General features: G+C 45.7%; 1 protein-coding gene across 1 annotated transcript in view; it reads left to right on the forward strand.

Annotated features, from left to right (window-relative positions):
* The window catches only part of Hephl1 (hephaestin like 1), a 57,682-nt gene that overhangs the window by 19,058 nt on the left and 16,399 nt on the right, over positions 1-22,225 (forward strand). The window contains exons 4-13 of the mRNA XM_048433787.3: positions 42-221; positions 2,319-2,573; positions 5,285-5,453; positions 7,083-7,222; positions 7,338-7,469; positions 8,608-8,819; positions 10,869-11,019; positions 14,044-14,256; positions 16,113-16,326; positions 21,037-21,176. Coding sequence (XP_048289744.3) covers positions 42-221; positions 2,319-2,573; positions 5,285-5,453; positions 7,083-7,222; positions 7,338-7,469; positions 8,608-8,819; positions 10,869-11,019; positions 14,044-14,256; positions 16,113-16,326; positions 21,037-21,176 — 1,806 coding nt within the window. The remainder of the gene's footprint in view (positions 1-41; positions 222-2,318; positions 2,574-5,284; positions 5,454-7,082; positions 7,223-7,337; positions 7,470-8,607; positions 8,820-10,868; positions 11,020-14,043; positions 14,257-16,112; positions 16,327-21,036; positions 21,177-22,225) is intronic.

Here is a 22,225-nt window from a genome sequence, read left to right on the forward strand (position 1 = left end):
GTCTAATTGCTTTTCCTTCACTCTTCCGGTGTTCCTGGAAGGTGTACTGAACAGGTACTCAGGGATGAGGACCGATGTGGACCGAGAGTTTGTCATCATGTTCACTCTTGTGGATGAGAACCAGAGCTGGTACCTGGACGAAAACATCAGGCATTTCTGCACTGAGCCGAATTCCGTTGATAAGACTGACGCTGTTTTCCAGAGGAGCAATAAGATGCATGGTGAGTGTTTGCCGTGAGCTCAGATGCACAGCGGGGCTTCTGCATGGTGAGGGACTTGAGGGAAGCAAGACAGATGGGAACCTGGACCTCATTCTGCGAGGTGGTGTAGACTGGGAAGACAGTGGTTTGAAAGTGACGTAAGATACAGCACACCTTGAATCCCAATGATCTGAGGCAGGACAAGGCCAGGTACACCAGCTACACTAAGTAGACAAGTGCTACATTGTACTGACAAGACAGTACAGAAAACAGAAGGGAACCTTATAATCAGGAAGGGCCTAAGCACCGAGGTAAGCCCCGAGGATGGGTGTGTTGAGGCTGTCAGAGGGAGAATAAAATCTCACCACATAACAACTCTCTGCTTATCCAACAACTATCTTCCAAGCCGTTGTGAAATTGTCAGAACTATGCTGTGCATGGAGTTTCAATGCATACTTGTGAATTTGTTGTTTCCTGGGCATTCTTTAAATCATCAAGATTTAGTAAGCACTCGCTGTACACCAGACCTGTGTACACTCAGTTGTAAAAGAAAGAAGCTGCAGTATGTAATGGGGTCAGAGTCTGAGTCAAGACCATCAGTGGCGGACTGAGGCCAGGGCAGAGATCTGCCCAGGAGAGCCCAGACAAGAAGGTCCACAGTCGATGCATTTCCGTTTGACTGCCTCTGCTTCTAACACACAGTCAGGCAGGACCACATCAGTACACATGTTCCCTCTTGTATAACTCGCCATCCATCTTCTCTGTGGTGACTTCATCAATCTTGTATGCAGTGGTGCTTGGCAAATGTTTTAGGAGGGAAGGAAAGGAAGGAGAAGAAAAGAACAGGAAGCCACGAAAACAGGACTTGAGTGGAAAGCATTACCAGTTTTAGCTCCGTTCTTCAGAACTTGGGGATGAGACCCCAAACACTGTAGAAAATCAAAAAGTTCGACTCAGCTACCTGTGCAGCCCCTCCCCCACCATTCAGGACTTATTCTTCTGTAGTGAAATCCGCCCCACAAAGAAATGAATTGTGTAAGCAAAACTAACTTACTTTTAGAATAAAGAGCAGCCTGTGTGAAGAAGTGGTGTCTGCAAACAGTTAATCCTAGCAAGGAGACACGCCAAGTATAGAAGAAATAACTGGAGGAGAAACTGATCTATAAAAGGTGTTAAATCAGTACAAGGTTCATCGATCAATTAATTTAAATTCACTAAAATGACTTAGAATAAATGATGTTGTCTGAGTCATTACCGTGTTAGAAACTATAGTTTTTGTTTTTGTTTTTTAAATGTGTATGTATTTTGCCTGCATGCATGTCTGTGCTTGGTGCCCGAGGAGGCCAGAAGTGCTCTTAAATGCTGAACCATTTCTCTAGCCCCCAAAATAATACTTTAGTCTATTCTTTCAAATTTTCATACATGTATACAATGTATCTTGATTGTATCTCCCCTACTTACTGCTCCATAGGCCTCTGTCACATCTCTGTCCTGGCCTCATAACTTCATTTTAAATCTTGTTGTTTTTTTTTTTTTTAATTTTTAACCTACTGAGTCCAACTGATACTGTCCATATGTGCCTGAGCATGCCATGGCCACCCAGTGGGCCATGGCCACCCTATCAATGACTATTCTTCCAAAGAAAAGTGACTTCCTGTCTCTCAGCACCTACCAGATGCCAGTTATACCTCAGACACTCCTGAGTCCCTCCCTTCTCTATGCTGGGATTTTTAACTGGCTTCATCTTGTCCAGGTAACCACAGATGCCGTAAGGTCGTGAGGGCAGCAGGCATACCACATGAAGAAGCCAGCACTCCACAGCAGCCTTCCCTATCCCCCCACTCTTAAGTTCTTCCCAACCCCTTCCTTCGTCACAATGTTTCCTGAGACTTTTCAGGGCAGGGTTGATGCAGATGCCCCATTTAGGGCTGAGCGCTCACTCACTGGTTCTCACACCATGAGTAGTGAGACTCTTCCAGGTTGGAGATTGCTGCAGGAAAACATTATAGCAATGACCCACGCTGACTGTCCAGCCTTGCTGGTGAGTATCCTGCCAAGGCTTCGGTCCTGATCACGTCTGCAGGGGAGTGTCTTCCACTGGTGTGTTTGTGTTTGCAGCCCTCAATGGATTCCTTTTTGGAAACTTCCCCGAGCCTGAGATGTGTGTTGGTGAATCTGTGTCCTGGCACCTGTTTGGGATGGGGAATGAGATAGACATCCATTCCATCTATTTTTATGGTAACACCTTCATCACCAGAGGGCACCGGGCAGATGTTGTCAACCTGTTTCCAGCCACCTTCCTCACCACGGAGATGATAGTGGAGAATCCAGGGAAATGGATGATAACCTGCCAAGTCAGTGACCATCTACAAGGTAAAAAATGGATGGAGACTGTGTGGAGAGGCTTGGCATGGGCAGGTCACCTCGTCACTGTGCGCTTGAGTAGATTCCCACATTAATTGCACCTACTTGACTATTTAGTATCTTCAAAAACACAGTGTGCATTTGTTTAGCACCCCCTACAGGTGTTTATTAATAATGTCCGTAAGAATAATCTGGAACTTTACAGGATACTTACAGATACTTACAGAGTGCACAGTGTGGACAACGTGAACTCCCAGTGGGTGCGCTGCTCGCTCCTGTAGAGCAGTCTGCGGGGCTTCTGGGGAGTGAACTCCTAAGCTGAGCCTAGATGTGTGGGGAGGGAGTGAGTGGATGGAGGGAGAGTCCGTGTGTGCTCAGGCTTCATCCCCACCCAGTTCTTGAGTTTCCTCCGGAACATCGTAAGTGCTGTGTCAGCTCAGCTCAGCTCTGCACGGCTCTGGTGGAACATTCTTTATACTGAGACAAAATTCCACTGGCAGATACCGTTCTGTGCTCAGCGCAGGCAGATTCTAAAAAGAAAAAAAATGTTGACTTATGTGCTTGCTGGATGTCCTGGTCTCGGTTCCTGGAGACAACCCACAGTGTGTCTCACTTCCTGTGAGGTTTGCGACAAAGGACCATAAGAGAGACTAGGAAGGCAGATGACCCTGCAGGAAGGGACTTAAATGGCCAGGCTGAGAGGCTGACAGGTGTCTACACCAGGTGTGACATCCACACCCCCAGGCACTCTGGGGCTTTGCTGTGGTCAGTACAGTGGCTTGGGACGATCACCGTACACACGCAGAATGTACCCCAGCGGGAAACTCTGGCCCCTGCACCAGCCAGGGACCAGTAGCAGAGTTATACTACACAAAAGGCCTGATCTTAGATGGTGAAAACAGGAAGAAAAACAGATGCTAGTGACATAGACCCAGATTGCTGAAGGAGCGGAAGGAGCTCCCGCAACATGGTGTGGTATTGCTTTGTGACTTACGCCTTCACCGGATGAATAAAGTCTGGTTCAATGTGGATGCTACTACCACACGCAGATGCTAATAGCGAGCGTCCTGACATTTGGGTGATACTGATAACACTTTCTTGTTCCCGTTACCCTTCCGCAGCGGGTCCTGGGGTCAGTCATCTGGGTTTTTCCAGCTACACCCAGCCCAGTGAATAAGTTCTGCACAACAGTATGGAAAGACCAGATGGACAAGACAGGCTCCTAGTCTTCTTTTAAAAAATAGTTTGAGGCTGATTTTATTTTATTTTTATGTATATGAGAGTTTGCTTGCATGCATGTCTATCTACCATGTGTGTATCTGGTGCCAACAGAGGTCAGAAGGGGTGGTCATATCCTCTGGAATGAGAGTTAAAGATGGCTGTGAGCCACCACGTTGGTGCTGGGAATTGAACCTGGGTCCTCTGCAAGAGCAGTTAGTACACTTAACTGCTGAGCCATATCTCCAGTCCCCAGGTTGCTAATAATGTTGCACATGCTCCTAAATTTGGGAAGAAACTTTCTCGTGTATGAATTCCAAATTTAGATCTAAAACAAGACAACAATCGCCATGTGAAACTAATATGGCAGCTTGGTCTAGCTGGCAGTTGTAGCCATAAATGGGTATTGATATAGTGACCAATATAAAATATTTACTGAATTGCCCATTCCCTCAGAAAATATTATCATGAAGCATAAATTTATGTGATTATCTTTTAAAAAGATTATTTCTTTTTTATGTGTATGAGTTTTGCTTGCATGTATGCATGTGAACCATGTGCACAGAATGCTCACGGAGACCAGAGAAAGGAGTTGGACCCCTTGCAACTGGGGTTATCGGCAGATGTGTGCCACAGATGGGTGCTGGGAGCCAGACCTGGGTCCTCTGCAAGAGCAGCAAGTGCTCTCAACCACCGAGCCCTCTCTCCAGCTCCTGTAATTTGAGTTTTCTAACCAACGGCCCCATCTAGAGATAGCTCTATACTTGGTGAGATAAAGCTGCTCTGTTTCCACTTTCCTGCAGCTGCTTTCCTCCTCATCAGCCTTTTGTGGCCGTGCTTCCCTGTGAGTGAGCAGGGTGACGTCATCAGTGTTGATGCCTCCAGCATCACAAGTCCGCTGCTGGCCTCACCGCTGCTCTGACACTCAGCATTTCTGCTTTCTCTCCTTTTTGCTGTAAGGAGTTACAGATTTGTTTTCTTATCCTGGATTTGGAATTCTTGGGTCAGAATTGGATTTTTTTTTTATTTTAAAGCTTCAGACACACTGCTTAATTCCCTGTCAGACACTGTTACTCACCCACCCACAGCATGAGAGCACGTCCGCCATCCACCCGTCTGACAACCCTGGGAATTACAAGTCTTAGATGCTATCAATCCTATCCACGAACAATGGTGCCGCATAAGTACAGTTAAGACAGAAACTTTTCCATTTGTTTACTGACGGCTGTTACTTCTTTCCTGAAGAACCCAGTTCTGTACCCTGCCAATTGTCTACTGGGGATTTACTTTTTTCTTTATGTTTAGAATAATTAACTTTAATTTGTTAATATTCATTTCATTTAAATGCATTAAAAACTCCCCCACACCATTTATCCTGTCTTGCTAATGTTGTCTGTCATCCAGTTTTCTGTATAAAAGTTTCAAATGCTGACGAAGTCAACTCTGTGAGTTTCTCCTGAGCATCTTAACCACGCCTAGGCCTGTGTTTCTTCCACCCGCAGCTGGTATGCTGGGCCAGTACGACGTGGGTAACTGCAGAAGTAATGTCCCTCACCTGAAGATGCAGGGTCAGCAGAGACACTACTTCATAGCAGCAGAAAAGGTCCTTTGGGATTATGCTCCCCAAGGCTATGATAAGTTCACCGGGTTTCCTCTGAATGCATCTGGCAGGTGAGAACTCTGCTGGTGTTTCCAGTTCCTCTCCAGAGAGGTGTGCAATAGACTTGTCCCTGTGGTCTAACTCACTATGTTTCCGATGGCAGACATTATGATGTCATAGCTTGTAGAATCCTCATTTTTTAAATTAATTTATTTAATTAAATTTATTTTGTTAATTAAAAAATAAATGAATCACCTACGCTTCCCCCCACCCACTCCTGCTCTGCTTCTGTTCAGAAGGCGCAGGCTGCAGAGAAATGGGAAAGCAGTGATCCGCGATTGCTGGTTAAATCAAAACTCTAGAAACACCCATCCGCTCCCTTGTTCAAGATTCAGTGATTCACTGATTCATGTATCCGAAGTGATATTCACTTATCACTCATTCATTCACTCACAATTCATTCACTTTTCCATTCATTGTCTGCTCGTTCATTAACACGCTCACTCGTTAACTCACTCGTTCATTAACACACTCACTTCTTCACTCTCATTCATTAACACGCTCACTTATTTACTCACTCGTTCATTAACATGCTCACTCGTTCACTCACTCATTCATTAACATGCTCACTTATTCACTAACTCACTCATTTGCTCACTCATTCAATTATTCATTCACTCACTCACAGATTAATTCATTTATCCAAAGTGCTATTCACTTATCACTCCTTCACTCTCTCATTCATTAATATGTTCACTCATTCACTCATTCATTCACTCATTCACTGTCATTCACTCACTCATTCATTAACACACTTGCTCATTCACTCTCTCATTCATAACACACTCGCTCATTCACTCACTCATTAACACACTCGCTCATTCACTCACTCGTTCACTTTCTCATTCACTCACTCATTAACAAACTCGCTCATTCACTCATTAACACACTCACTCACTCATTCATTCACTAACACGCTTGCTCATTCATAACACACTTGCTCATTCACTCTCTCATTCATTAACAGCTCACTCATTCACTCACTCATTAACACGCTCACTCACTCACTCTCTCATTCATTAACAAGCTTGCTCACTCACTCGCTCACTCACTCACTCATTAATACACTCACTCACTCTCTCATTTATTAACACGCTCGCTCATTCACTCTCTCATTAACACGCTCACTCACTCACTCGCTCACTTGTGTACCAGGCATTTCTTGAGAATGTCTTAAGTGCAAACAATGGTGGTCAGGGCCATCTGAGAAACTACACCACAGAATGGACGGCCGTTGCCCCTGTGGAGCAGAATCAGGGGAAAAGGCGACTCTGTACAAAGAGAAGCCGTAGATGTCTAATGGGATGCTTGTGTAAGCTGCACAGCCTCTCTGTCCTTTTCCTCCCTGTCCACTTTTCCTTCGAAACCCAAGTCTAGTGTCGCCTCTTAAGTGAAACCTTCCCCTCCCTAGTTTTCAGTCTCGGGGCACAGTATTTTTCAAGTTGATAAACAAATAATTGTGTCTTATGTGTATAGGTATTTTGCCTATACGCATGTTTCTGCACCATGTGCAAGCCTGGTGCCTGTGGAGGCCAGAAGAGGGTGTCCAGTCCCCTGGAACAGATGCAAATGGGGTTCCGTGATGAGTGCATCTGGGAGATGAATCCGGATAGATTCTTAGACTCCCCCGTCTTTTCCAGTGACTCTGCAGCGTACTTCACACAAGCTGAAAACAGAATAGGAGGACAGTACTGGAAGGCTCGCTACACGGAATATGTTGATGCCTCCTTCAGTAGAAGAAAGATGCCTTCTGAGACCCAGGACCATCTTGGAATCCTTGGTACAGGATATGCATTCTGATGTTGAGGGGTATATTCACCTGGGAGTAGGCATCACTTCAGAATACCTTGATTTGTTTCTCCTGTCTCTTCTCATCCTCTTGTTTGGCTTCCCAGGTCCAGTTATCAAGGCAGAGGTGGGCGACACCCTGCTAGTGACCTTTGCCAACAAAGCTGACAAGGTCTACAGCATTTTACCCCATGGTGTGTTCTATGACAAGGCATCAGACGCAGCTCCCAATGTAGATGGTAAGTCTCCACCCAGCTTTCCCAGGACACAGGATGAGTGAGGGAAGGGTTGGGAAGGAGACAGAGGTTCTGGAGGTGACTCAGCACGTAGATTGCTTTCCATGCAAGCATGAAGGTCTGAGTTTGGATCCCGAGCACCCATGTAAAAGCTGGGAGCAGTATGGAGCATTCTGTAATCCCAGCATTGGTGAGTGTTTGTGTGTGTGTGTGTATGTGTGTGTGTGTATGTGTGTGAAAATCTCCCTGAAGCTTGTGGATGACCAGTGTAGAAGTCAGTGAGCTATGTGTTCAGTGAGAGACCCTATCTCAAAGAGTAAGGTAGAGAGTGATTGAGGAAGGTGTGCAAAGTTGACCTCTGACCTCCCAATGAATGCACCCACATTACATCCCCCCACATGAACGAGTATGCCCATCATCTACACAAAGAAGGAAACAGGTTTGGTTCACATTCCTAGTCCCTTCTTTTCCCAGTTCCAAGAGTGAATGTTGTTCCTCTTGCTGATCAATTGCACATCCTAACATCAACCTCACAGGGCTTTGAGAGCATTCGGGGCTCAGTTCAGCCCAGTCATCTCCTAGAAAATGTTCATTTCTTCCCTTTCCCTCAGTGACAGAGACTGATCCACAGTCTCCTCCAGTTCCCCACATGGAGAGTGCATCTACTACACGTTGCAGGAAATTCTGCTGTGAGAGCTGAGAGAAAAATCTGGCCTCACCGTTTTGTTGACCATTCCACACATGGTCTCTGTCGAATCCACAAGCAGATATTTATAAGAAATCAGTATTGTGAAAAAAAAAATCAGTATTGTGAACCAACATCTACAGCTTCCGTCCCTCAAAGAGCAGGAGCACAGGCTCTCTGCACATAAGAGAGGCAGTGGGAACTATTCTTGCGTTGCTGATACGCCAGGATTTTTTTTTTTTTTTTTTACATTTTCCACTTTGATTTCAGTTTTTATCTCATAAAATAGCATCTGAGGTCTAGGGGTTCTCAGGGTAGAATTTGTAAGGAAATTCCTTACAAAAAATAACCTTCCTTTTGTAAAATATGTCATCAGAGAGAGTCACGCAGGACTGAGACCCAGCCTGGCAAGTTTAATGTTCTTGGCTTGTCAAACTGTTTCATTTGTGTCCTCAGGATTTCTGAAACCAGGAGCTCATGTCAAGCCAGGCGAAACCTTCACCTACAAATGGACAGTGCCGGAGAGCGTCAGTCCGACAGATGAGGATCCCCCCTGCCTGACCTATCTTTACTTCTCAGCAGTCCAGCCAATCAAGGACACCAGTGCTGGGCTCGTGGGACCTTTGCTGGTCTGTAAAAAGGGTGCCCTCAATGCTGATGGGACACAGGTAGGCCACCAGTGTCACCACACTCTTCCCATGCCGGTAGACAGGAAGGACTGGCAGTGTAGCTGGAGACTGAGCAGCAATGGCCGGTAACAAAGCATTGCCTTCTGAAACTGACTTCTGTGCTTTTGAGGGTTTGTTTAATTAGCATTTCTGTTTGTGGTGTGGTTGATATTTGGCTGGCATTCTGAGCTGTCTGTTGCCTTAATTCTTGACTCTTCAAGAACTCTATAAGGGTCTGTGATTGGGATCCTTCTTGCTGTGTGAGGTCTCTGACTTGGCCACATCCGTGAGCATTTCCGGCTTCCTTTATCCAACCATTCCACACCAATCAGAATCCAATCAGAATCTCCAGGTGATTCTAGACTGTGTCAAAGCTGAGGGTTGCTGTAAGTCACTGGAAATCAATCATGGCGGCTGAAAGGAAGAGAAGGCACATAGACAGCTTCTTGTATGACCCTGCTCCAGGGTTTGGGTGGATGTATGGATGGACAGGGCCAAACTTAGGGTTTCAAGTTGCAGTTACACAATTTAAACTCACTTATGAAACGTGGAAACTCTGCTCACTCAACCACTCCTTTCACCAATCACCTCCCAATCAGAAGCAGCAGGCTAATTCACTTAAGTGCTGGATCTTACAGTACCTGGCATTGTATAGGCCTCCTACAGGGGCTCAATGACTGTATATCTGGGCTGTTTATCTAGGACAGAAAGCTCTTGGTCTGTCTTGGATTGCCAGTTACCTCTATGATGAAGCAGCTGTAGGAAGCTGTTCTGTGAAACCCAGTGAGTGTGTGCCCTGTGCCTCAACAGCAAGAGAAGACAGTGCCCTGTGGTGGTTTGCATTTCAAAGGTGAAGAAACAGAGGCCCAAAGAGCTAGTAAATCTGAAGGTCATTAGAATTGGGGACTTGGAAGCATCTAACCGTTCCTATCCCAAGTACACTAACCTGCTTATCACTGTTGGGCAAGTCTTGAGTCAAAGAGACAGAAACTACTTGTAAAGTAGTTCTGATTTTCTTTCTTTCTTTTTCTTTCTGTTGCATCTACTCAAGGAAAACTTTGACAATTCCTCATAGTCTTCAAAGAATGTTGCTAAGTCAAATATTATTCATAGTAAGACTACTTACTCAAGATTGATTAAAAACAAACAACAAGAAAAAAAACAGTAAAATACCCGATGTTTACTTAATAAATAAAACCACTTGTCTCAAGATAAAATCATTTGTAACACTGAGTAGTGGTGGCACATGCCTTTAATCCCAGCATTCGGGAGGCAGAGGCAAGTGAATCTCTGTGAGTTCAAGGCCAGCCTGGTCCATAGAGCTAGTTCTAGGACAGTCAGGGCTTTTACACAAAGAAACGCTGTTTCAAAAGGCAAACGAACAAGCGAAGTCATTTATAGTGTAAAAGGTACCTTAGAAAATATGCCAGTCTCTCTGTAGACTAAAACCTGGTCACAATTCTTCTAGGCAGGCAGAGAGAGGGAGGGGCTTAGAGAGGAGGATTTCCTTCCAGTCAGTTGTCAGTCACTAATTCTTGCAGAGCTGAAGGTGGGTCACAGACTATGGTCAGGTGACATAAGGTTGATTCAGACCATCATTGCCCTCCACACAGTCAGTCAATTAAACTCCCAATTCCACCTTCTGTCCGTTCCTTCCTCCCCACCTCCTTTCCTATTTCCCTCCCCAACTTCTTCCCTCTCACTCTTCCTCCCCCTCACAGGCTCTCTCTCCTCAGCACACAATGAGAGAAATGTGTAGACTACAGGAAGAGCAGGCGGGTGGGAAGGGGGGCATTGAGCTAACATAGCGTCATGGAGAGAGAGGCAACCGGATACCATTGCTAAGGATTGCTGTGAGGCAAGCAACAGGATAGAGAATGGTTTGACAGCACACGTTAGACATGAGGACAGCAACAGACAGACCTCACTCAGAGTCCTGACTTAGGAAATGACGGGCGGGTCTGTGGCTAATGTGGATACCCACTTTGTGTGAATTTTAGGACTCTTCAAGCTGTGCATTGTATGTCTTGGTTTCTTCATTTTCTCTAGAAAGGAATAGACAAGGAATTTTACCTGCTGTTCACAGTCTTTGATGAGAATCTCAGCGGGTATCTCGATGAAAACATCCAGAAGTTTACTTGGCGCCCCTTCAGTGTCAACAAGGAAGACAAGGAGTTTGTGAAGTCCAACAGGATGCACGGTACGGAAGGCTGAGGCATGCTGGGAAGTATGCTGAGTCCGCCCAACTTCCTACCTTTGGTGTCTTTGGTATTGCTCGTGGTCAGGAGGTAAATCATTTCACGCCTTCAGCTTCATGAGCTCCCAGAGATGCTGTGAGTCTGACACTTCTAAAGCTTCGTGCTGCCTTTAACAGGAGATCAGGAGAATGAGCGCACTGAGTGTTTGTCGTCAGTTACGATGAGCGACTGCTGCGGGATTAAATTCCTCAAACACCTCATCTTAATTCAGGAGAAATGACTTAATTCTTTTTATGTCACAATGGCAAGCCTCCAGTGATTGTGACTAATAGAGGATTTTATCGGCCTCAGCCAGACACCAGAACCTAAGAGCAAGCAGCTCACTAGCACACTAACATTTCAGTGTGTGCGGCTGTGAGGTCTCCCATAGCAGCTCCAAGCATAACATTTTTATTACCTTTTAGAACAATAGAGAAGAATGCATGGATAGACTCTCAGATCCCTCCATGGCTCAGGAAGTTCCCAAAGCCCAAGGTTACAATAACCCACAGCAATCAGGTCTCAGGGTCCCATAGTGCCCGGTGCTCAGGTCCAACAGAAACACACACCTCTTAGACCTGTGGAATTCAGGGAGCAATGACCTTCAGCATCAGCTTCCAAAATAGTTTTTCTATAACTGGACATGGAATTTGTTTCTGATGTTTGTTTGTTTGCTGGTTTGTGAGTCAGGGACTCTTGTATCCCAGCCTGGCCTCAAACATTGAACACCTGATCCCTCTGCCTCCATCTCCTAAGTGCTGGGATTACAGGCATGCATCATTATATTTTTTCAGTTGATAATAAAAGGGAGAGACTAAGCTATGATAAGGACCTGGTCATGCTGCCGAGGAAAAAACTTTAAAAGAAAGGTATCCTCAGAGATGCTCGGCATATAACACAGCTAATGGGCCACATCAAATCCAGCCCCAGTGTAGTTTGACCATGTGACACCATGTTCACACGTCATCAAAGAGCACACTTCAGAGGAAGTAAGGTTTCTAGGCTCAAATTCCGTGTCAGCTATATGCTGGGTTCTAGCTCCAATCGTGTTTGCATGGCAGGGAAATGAACCCTCCCCTCCAAAAAATAAGGATTAAGGGCTTCTTATGGTGCCCTGCCATGAGATGTGTGTGTTTTATAAACTGTATAAAATACCATTTGAAAAATGGTATTTGATGAATGAATGAAAGGTCTAGAAACAGAAGCATTAAATCCATGTCTAGAGTCAGAAAAGATTCTCTTCCAGCTCATTCAAGAGCTAGATTGCTTGGTACCCAACTTCATGATAACACTCTTTCAAATTTTGTAGACAAGGTTTAGATAGTTTACTGGTGAAAGTATTATGAATGTCTCTTTAAAAATATGTTCCTTTTAGTCGCCCTGGGGGCTTCTTTTACTGGTAATTCTATATTTAAGTGCACCTGGTAAACTTTGCTGGTTCAAACGACAGACACATTTTGTACACAAGATTATATGAGAAGACCATCGCTGTTAGACCTCTCACTTTCTCTGCAGGGTAGACAAGTGACCCTTAGACACAAGCTTCCTTAGTCAAGTTCTAACCTTCCAGAAACACAACTCTTCCTAACACCCCCAATCTGTCTACTGATCATATCTGCAAATGCAATGTCAGTTTACTGAAATGCTTCCGGATTTCTCAGGATCTAGGAACTCTGTAAATGAACATCTGATGACTTATTCTAGAAGCAAATGCAAAGTCATTGACACATGAGACTCTGTCTCAATTACATTAATTGAATTCAATACGTCAATAATGGAAGAAGTCACTTGGCAAAGACAACAGGATAAGAACCTCAAAGAAAATAATTTTTTTATCAAGATTTTTTCTAGAGGAATATGAGAAGATGGGGAAGTCAACTGATATTTTTTGAAAATTATTTTATTATGCAAATGGATGTTTTGCCTTCATGTTTGCTTATGCACCATGTGGTCTATGGAAGGCAGAAGAGGGAGTCAAATTCCCTGGAACTAGACTTACAGATGTTTGTATCACCCTGTGGGTGCTGAGAATTGAACCTGGGTCCTCTGGGGGAGCAACTGGTGCTCTTAACCACCGAGCCATCTCTCCAGTCCCCTCAAATGACATTCTTATAGGGATGATGCTCTTCCAACATACACAAATAGAATGTTAACTGAAAGGCTTTCCAATATCCTATCAGGCAGTTTTGTCATAAGAACAAACAGACCTGATTACTGTCTTAGAATATGTATTGCTAAATTTTATAAATTTAGTATATTTTCAGATTTATTGTTAATTCTACACACCATGTGGGTTTTTTTCTAGTAACATTCATCCTCTAGTAACAAGGATCTTATATACTGTTCATATGCTTGTAATTCTCCCTCAAACCCACTGATAATTGCTTTGGGAGACAGTGTTTTCAATATGGCTACAAAATTACAATGGGCCCTCGTAGTTGGTTTTACTCTTTGGGGGCCTGACACCCAGCTCCCAGATAAATACATGGAGACTTATTCTTACTTATGAATGCCTGACCTTAGCTTGGCTTGTTTCTAGCTAGCTTTTCTAGTTTAAATTATCCATTTTCTCTTTAACTACATTTTTCCTCCAGGATTTTTACTTTTCTTTATTCTATATACCTTTGTTCCCTTCTTACTCTGTGGCTGAGTGGCTGTGTGGCCCCTGGCATCCTCCCCTCCTTCTCCTTTTCTTGTTCCTTTCTCTTCTCCTTCAAGTCTAGATTTCTCCTCCTATTTATTCTCTCTGCCGGGCAGCCACACCTATCCCTCTCCTACCTAGCTATTGACCATTCAGCTCTCTATTAGAGCAATCGGGTGTTTAGGCAGGCAAAGGAACACAGTTTTATAGAGTTAAACAAAAGCAACATAAAAGAATGCAACACACCTTTGCATCATTAAACAATATTCCACAGCACAAATGAATGTAACACACATTAACCTACTATTCCACAATAGGCGCTCACTGTCTTCTTCCTTCCATGTAGCTATCAACGGCTACATGTATGGCAGCCAGCCAGGACTGAGCATGTGCAAGAAGGACAGAGTCTCTTGGCACTTGATTGGGATGGGCACCGACACAGACATGCACGGAGTTTATTTTCAAGGCAACACCATCCATCTACGAGGGACACATCGTGACTCCCTGGCTCTGTTTCCCCACATGGCCACCACGGCATTCATGCAGCCGGACCATGCAGGTAAACCGTATGTGCCGACACACGCTTGTCATTCTATTGCTTCAGCAGTGGGAACAGGGACATTCCTGAGGCTTGCTGGTTGGCCAGCCTTGCCTAATGGTTGCGTCTCAGCCAATGAAAGACGTTGTTTCAAAACTGAGGTAGATGGCTCTCAAGGAAAGACAGTCCAGGTGGTCCTTTGGCCTCTGTCTTAGTTAGGGTTCCTATTGCTATGAAGAGACACCAGGACCGAGGCAACTTTTTATAAAGGAAATACCTAGTTGGGGTGGCTTACAGTTTCAGAGGCTTATCCATTATCATCTTGGCAGGAAACATGGTGGACATAAGGCAGAGAGGGAGCTGGTAGTTCTACATCTTGATCTGTAGACAGCAGAAGAAACTGTGTGCTACACTGAGTGTAGCTTGAGCGGAAAAAGACCTCAAAGCCCATCCCCACAGTGACACACTTCCTCCAACAAGGCCACACCTCCTAATAGTGCCATTCCCTATGGGGCCATTTTCTTTCAAACTACCGCATCCTGCACATGCACTCTTACACATGCACACACACACACACACACACACACACACGCGCGCGCGCGCGCGCACACACACCCACTCAGAGAGAGAGAGAGAGAGAGAGGCATGGGTAGAGCAGACAGTAGATAGCTACTCACACTGTTTTCCTTCGCTCCTGGAGAATTTAATGGCTCCATTGTTGAGAAGTCACAATGAACTCTTGATTGTGTTCTGTTGGGATAAAAGTCTTTATAGAAAGAAGTCTTTCCCGGGTGTCCTCTCTATGGTGTAGAGAGAGGTCTTTCCCGGGTGTCCTCTCTATGGTGTAGAGAGAGGTCTTTCCCGGGTGTCCTCTCTATGGTTTTAAAAAGATGTTACTAGTGTCTATAATACTAATAATACCTTTTGTATTTACTATGCTTTATTGGGATTCTGTTCAAAGTGGGTGAAACGGACCCACTGAACTAACCAAGTCTGCTCCCCCAGAAATGACAGTCATTATTTAGACACCAGCTACCTATGGAGCAAGAGCGAGCTCTCTCTGTATGCTATAGGTAGTTATAGACACTAGTCAGTTGCCTCTAAGAACAGTCTGTTAGAGAATGGGAAGATTGAGCCAACAATTTTATTGATAGTTAAGATCATCCATGATTTCATTTCACATAATTGTATGGTGAGTTTAATTTGAATATGTGTATATTCTAAATACACACATACACACACACATCTCAGATGCCAACATGTCTAGAAATCCAGTTTTTAAATTACATAAATCTCAGCCAGACATCATGGTTGGTACTCTATAGAGAACTACAGCTGATCATGTCCTTTCCTCCTCCTACTCCACCCATCATGATATACACGAGCCCTCCCTGGCTCCAGGCTGTAGTGGAGTAATCCATTTGACTTTCATGCTTACTTGCTTTATAATTCACGAAATCCTTCAGGGCAGAATCTTAACCATGGCCTAATTTGAACGTTGTCTAGGTCTTTCATCTCATAGGTAATGAGTTCTCTATAAACTGGGCTGGGCTGAGAGTCGTAAGGATCAGTAGTTTTCCAGAAGCGACTGTAAGCAGGTGTGTACAACAGGAATGGTGCAGAGAAGCCCTTTCTCGGCAACAATATTCTGATTTTCCTTACTACAAATAAATTTTAAGTAATATTTCCCTCAAAAATATTATAGTAAAAGTAATTTATTCCTCATGAGGTATGCCGTAAAAGATACCGTGAGGTTGGTATTCTAAACGTCTGCATTCCTGGTTTTTGATGTTGGGATAAGATGCATAAATTTGGTAGAATCCCCACCACCGGAAATACCAAGTCGTGGGCACCACGCCACGTCTTTTCTCCTGCAGGTATTTTCAAGGTGTTCTGTTCCACCTTGCACCATTTCGTGAGAGGCATGGGTCAGATCTATGAGGTCAGCAGCTGTGGCAACAGGGACCCTTCTGAGCCACCCTACGGGATGCTAAGAACCTTTTTCATCGCCGCTGAAGAGGTAGAATGGGATTATGCCCCTAACAAAAACTGGGAGTTCGAAAAGCAGCACTTGGACGCTGGAGGGGAAAGGTACCATGGGCAAAGCCACGGCTCTTCGGTGGGAATGCGCATGCTCTGTGGGCCTTAGCACCTATGGAAACCAAGCGGCCGGGCTTTCTGGGCACAGTTCTGCAGGCAGAGACTATTCCTTATGAGTGCAGAAAATTAGCGACACTTCTGTCTCCTCACCTGAACGTAGTTCAGAGGTCACCCTGAGGGCACCATAGTGGGTTCCTGTGCCTCGCCTAGTCCCCTAGATTGGTCTGCTTCATGACTGAGGAGGATGGACCAACGGTTGGATGGATAGAGTTTTGAATGAGAATGCAGATGGGCGTGCTCAGAGAAAAAGTGGGACCCGCAGCAATAGTGGGACAGGGAAGAAAAATTAACCAGATGAGGGAGAGATGGTGTGTGGAATCCAGGAGAGAAGAAAGGCCTCTGTAGACCCAGTAGTACAGGGGAGGGGAGCAGCAGAAATGCTTCTGGCAAACATGGATCCCGATGGGGACATCCAAGGATGATCTAAGGCTATTGCCTTGAGAGAGATTCCTGAGCCAGGGCGGGAAGAGCAGATTTCCAAGCTACCTAGAAAATCGGAAAGACTGGCCCTTTGTTGGAGTGGTAACAGCCAGGATCACACTAAGGTCTTGGTTCTCCACTGTGCTTACTCTGGAGCTCGGGACCAAGTTCCTCGGGGCACACTGGGGTCTCTGGGCACCAGGAAGGCATCCAGCACAGAGTGCCGACTTTCCCCAACCTTACCACGTCTGCTCTACCACTTCCTACTGCCCTGGCACAGAGATGAGGGAGCCTCGCTGGGAAGAGCGGAGCATCCAGGTAACCTTTGGCAGATCAGGAGCTGAATGCAGATGTACCAGGGAAAATTGCTTCTCTTCGACATAACACACGGCCTCTCCTGCTCTTAGCATCCATCCCAGGCTCTCATTACCTCCCACTGCCTTCACGCCACAAACCCTTCACGCCTGCAGTACACTAACACCTCTAGCACTGCTTTCTCGAAGCTCAACACTTCAGTTTCTTTTGTTTCTTGTCAGCCATTGTTTTGGGTAAGAGCAGCTGTAATGGAAAAAAAAAATCAAAGTGACTTTGGAGATGGTTTGCCCTGAGGGCAGGAGCGTTTGAAATCTACTCAATTATTCACAAATAATTTGCTAATCTAGACATGTTTCTTTGGGACAACTTGTGTTGCCAGTACAAGTTAAACACTGGTGTCCTTTCTGTGGAAAATGAAAACTAACTTGGCCGTTTCTAAAGCAGTTATTTCACTAAGAGGCTGCTGTTAGTCACCGCAGTCTTCACAAACTTATTTTTGAAGCGCCAGTCGATCTAAAGGAGCAGGGAAGTCTAGCTTCCGGGCTCTGGGGCTCTGGGACTCTGGGCTGAAGGCATAGAGAAACAAGAGACTGCTGGTGGGAAAGATGGGTAGAATGAATTAATTTCCCTCTGCTCTGGTTATTGACCATAAGCCAATGAAAGTAAGTGAGGGTACGGACACCGCCACACATTCAAAGTGTACCAAATTCTGTAGTTCTATCAGTTTATACGAAGCCCAGGGACAGCAAAATGGCTCAGTAGGCAAGGAGCTTGCTGCCCAAGCCTGATGACCTGTGTTCAGTCTCCACATCCCACAGTGGAGGGAGACAACCAGCTCCCCAAAGTCGTCCTCCTCTGACCCCACACATGCTGGCCTGTGCGCACCCTTGAGGTGGACATCCACAGTGTCTCCAATGATAGGAGCCGGGAGACCAGGTTCTCTCCACCCCAGCTTTGGTGCCTATGGTTGTTTTAGTACTGGGGATCAAACTGAGGCTCCTGCGTGCTACATAAGCACTCTGCCGCTGAGGTCAGCAGCTGCTTGTTAGAGACCAGAGCTCACTGAGTTACTTGGGTCGGAATTCAATTTCTGACCCCCTGCCTCGGCCTCTGGAGAAGCTCGCACGTGTATCTGGGCACACTTCTGACTTACACATCTGATTTTGCCCCAAGGCTGTTATTTTTTACCCTGTTCCTGGCACAAATCATCTCAGAGACATTTATTGCTGCTGTCCTGATCAGCACAGACCCTCTCAGTACCTGAATTTTTTCATTAGGGTTTTTTTTCTTTTCTTTTCTTTTCTTTCTTTTTTTTTTGAGTTAGACATTTTTCTCTGCTCCCCCCCCCCTTTCCTCCCCTCCTTCCCCTCCCCTTCTACCCTCTCCCATGACCCATTAGGGGTTTCTTTAGAGTGTGTGGGGAAGGTATCAAAATTCCAGAAAGGTAATACATGGACCCATCAGCACAACTCTACATCAGATTTGTGCAAAAAGAGGAAATCTGAAAAAAAAGTAGATTAAATTGTTAAAGAAAATGAAGTTATGGTGCTAGCACCCTTGGGCTTGAAGACCAGTGTGTGTATAATTTAGCAATCCCAGGAGTCACCATAATGAACATCTACTGAACAATAATTATACACCAGGTATCTGCTAAAACTTTTATAGGCAATTCGTCATGATGGCCTCACAGCACACTTGACTCATTCGGGCAGCACCTTCCCAGCATCAGCTTTGACAGAGTTCTCACACAGCAATTTCTGCTGCCTTTTGCAGCAGAGGAGAGCTGGGGAATAGCAAGCGGAGTCTGTGCAGGTCACAAGCTCAGCTAAGACCCGCTGACTGTAAAAGTAGGCTCTCTCCTCTTGCAATAAGTGTAGTCAGGGCAGAGGTGCTATTGTATGTATCTATTGAATACCCTCTGTGCTAAATGCTGGTGAAACCATGTGGAGCAAAGACTGGGGCTTTCCCACACTGAATATGTGGTCCCCAAGGATAAGGCTGGAACAAGCAGGGAGGAACATAATCTCTAACCGAGGGGAGCTTTAGTGAGAACTCACAGTGGAACACAGTCCCATCTGGAGGGGGGTGAGATGGGGGAGGCTCTCAGAGGAAGTGGTCTTTGAAATGAGATGTGGAATAAGGCACTGCAAGCAGAGGGGACTAGTTCTCGACAGAGCAGGATGAGTGGAGGGCTCACCATGGTCAAGAGAGCCAATGTTTAGGATGACAGAGTGTCTGGTGGTGGGAAGGAACAGCCAGTCAGGTTCAGAACGAAGGGAAAACAGATAGTATAGGGCATGAGCCAAGCTGAGAAGGTTTGCAGAGAGGGTCACTGAGAGGTTTCCATGAGGAAGAGCGGGTCAGCCTTAGAGCTGGGGAGCACTCTGTGTGCAGAGAGAAGAGTAGAATGGAGGCTGTGTAGGTGGAGGGAGAGCCATGCGGTGCTGTTTTTGCATTAGAACACAGGTGACTGATTTGGGAGACGTGGAAGGACATTACACTCACCCTGTCTGGAAGTGAAAGTGATTTTTGTTTTCTTGGGGACAATATCTTACTGTGTAGCCCAGTCTGGTCTTAAACTAGCCATCCTTCTGCCTCAGCCCCGCTCCCAAGTGGATGGGATTATAGTCGTGCCATGACCCCCAGCTGTGTCTGAGTTTTCTTCTCCATCCTTTGCGATTTACCTCGGTGACAGACACATAGAGCTTGTCCTTAATATTGTGCCTACTTGTTACAGTCTGTTTGGCGGGCCCCACTCCCAGAGTGGTGTAAAAGGCCGCTTCTCCAGGACGGTCCAGGGGACACGTTGGAAGGGAGCGCGACCCCAGAGTATTCTCAAATCACTCAGAAACCCTTGAGGTTCCCGTGAAAATGTGAAGATATCTGAAGAGCTGTGAAAGCATTAGAGGCTCAGCGCACACTGTGGAGTCAGTAGCTCCTGAAGCAGATCTGAGTCCTGTCTCAGCCCTGCCACTGTGCGCAAGTGCTCTTGGCCCATTTCGTTGCACTGTGTGCGCATTTGTGTGCCTTATGGGGTTCACTGTTGGGAAGAGCAGGGTATGGAAGCCCTGTCTCGGGTCCCCAAGCACAACAGGGCTGGGATATGTTTATGGAGAGGATAAAAGAACCAGAGCAGCTTCCTTCAGGCTGAGTACAGCGCTGTGAGCTGAGGTCGGTGTTAGCACACCATGACATCTGCTAAATGTGTCCCGAACAGCTGCACACAAAACCCACTGTTTGATGGGTGACTAGAACACGAAAATAACAAGAGCTATGCACTTGTATGTTTACAGTACCCACTCTTCAGGCTTGCAGGGTTCAGAGTGGAAGAATGGCAGTCATGGAACATGGAGGGTTTTAGATTTGAGGCAGGCACATGCGTGTACACGTGTCTGTGTGTATGTGCAAGTGTGTTTTCTGTGAGGAGGGTGCATGTGTGAGTGTGTTTTCTGTGAAGAGGGTGTGTGTGTATTTATTGTGTGAGTGTGTTTTCTGTGAAGAGGGTGTGTGTGTGAGTGTTTGTTGTGTATGTTTTCTGTGAGGAGGGTATTGTGTGAGTGTGTTTTCTGTGAGGAGGGTGTGTGTGTGTGTGTTTGTGTGTGTGCTCACCTAGTACCAGCCAGAGAAGCACAGCCTCTGTTGTGCATTAGGATTCTCTAAGGTTAGCCTAGTGGAGAGCCATGCTGCGGGTGACAATGATGGTTTCCAAGGGTGGCCATGGGTCCATGCTAGGTTGAGGACATGAGGAGCTCTGAGGTGCCATTGCTAGCCCTGATCTCAGAGGGGTTGCAAAGGCCAGCTCCCCGGGGAGACCAGTTGGGTTTGGGGAGCACCACCCCAGAGCCCTGCAGATAGCAGAGGCACTCTTGGTCTTCCGGCCTTCTGACGATCTTGATTTCTTTGCAGACATGGGGACATATTTATGAACCACACTGAAAACTGGATCGGCTCTCAGTACAAGAAGGTGGTTTACAGGGAATACACAAATGGAGAATTTGTGGAGATTAAAGCCAGGCCACCGAGAGAGGACCACCTACAACTCCTGGGTAAGGCAATTTCAGCCAGGCGCTATCAGCTCCGAGGGTGGGCATGTCTCTCCACCCCCAACCCCACCTTTCACACACACACACACACACACACACACCTTGGGATCCCTGTCGTCAGGTGTCTCATGCTCTTGAGCCCCTTTCCCACCTCTCCGCGGAGGTGAGAAATTTTCATAAATAGTTTGATGACTTAGGACTTTGGGCAGAGTGTCTACAAGACTTCCTCAAGGTCCTGGCTCAGTGTGCACAGTGACACAGAACACACTCTAAAACCGAACATAAGCCTAGAAGAGAAAGTGGGAAGTACATTTGTATATATTGGCACAGGAGACCACTTCCGAAATATAACCCCAGCAGCACAGACACTGAGAGAAACAATTAATAAATGGGACTTCCTGAAACTGAGAAGCTTCTGTAAAACAAAGGACGTGGTCAACAAGACAAAACAGAAGCCTACAGAATGGGAAAAGATCTTCACTAACCCCACATCAGACAGAGGTCTGATCTCCAAAATATACAAAGAACTCAAGAAATTGGTCATCAAAAGAACAAATAATCCAATAAAGAAAGTGGAGTACAGACCTAAACAGAGAACTCTCAAGAGAGGAATCTAAAATGGCTGAAAGGCACATAAGGAAATGGTTAACATCCTTAGTCATCGGAGAAATGCAAATCAAAACAACTCTGAGATTCCATCTTACACCTGTAGGAATGGCCAAGATCAAAAACACTGATGACAACTTATGCTGGGGAGGATGTGGGGTAAAGGGAACACTCCTGCATTGCTGGTGGGACTGCAAGCTGGTACAGCCCCTTTGGATCAGTGTGGTGATATCTCAGAAAATTAGGAAACAACCTTCCTCAAGACCCAGCAATATCACTTTTAGGTATATACCCAAAGAGTGCTCAATCATACCACAAGGACATATGCCCAACTATGTTCATAGCAGCGTTGTTTGTCATAGCCAGAACCTGGAAACAACCTAAATGCCCCTTGACCAAAGAATGGATAAGGAAAATGTGGTACATTTACACAATGGAGTACTACA

The sequence above is a fragment of the Myodes glareolus genome, chromosome 4, assembly GCF_982192425.1.
Source record: "Myodes glareolus chromosome 4, mMyoGla1.1, whole genome shotgun sequence".
Taxonomy (NCBI): Eukaryota; Metazoa; Chordata; class Mammalia; order Rodentia; family Cricetidae; genus Myodes; species Myodes glareolus.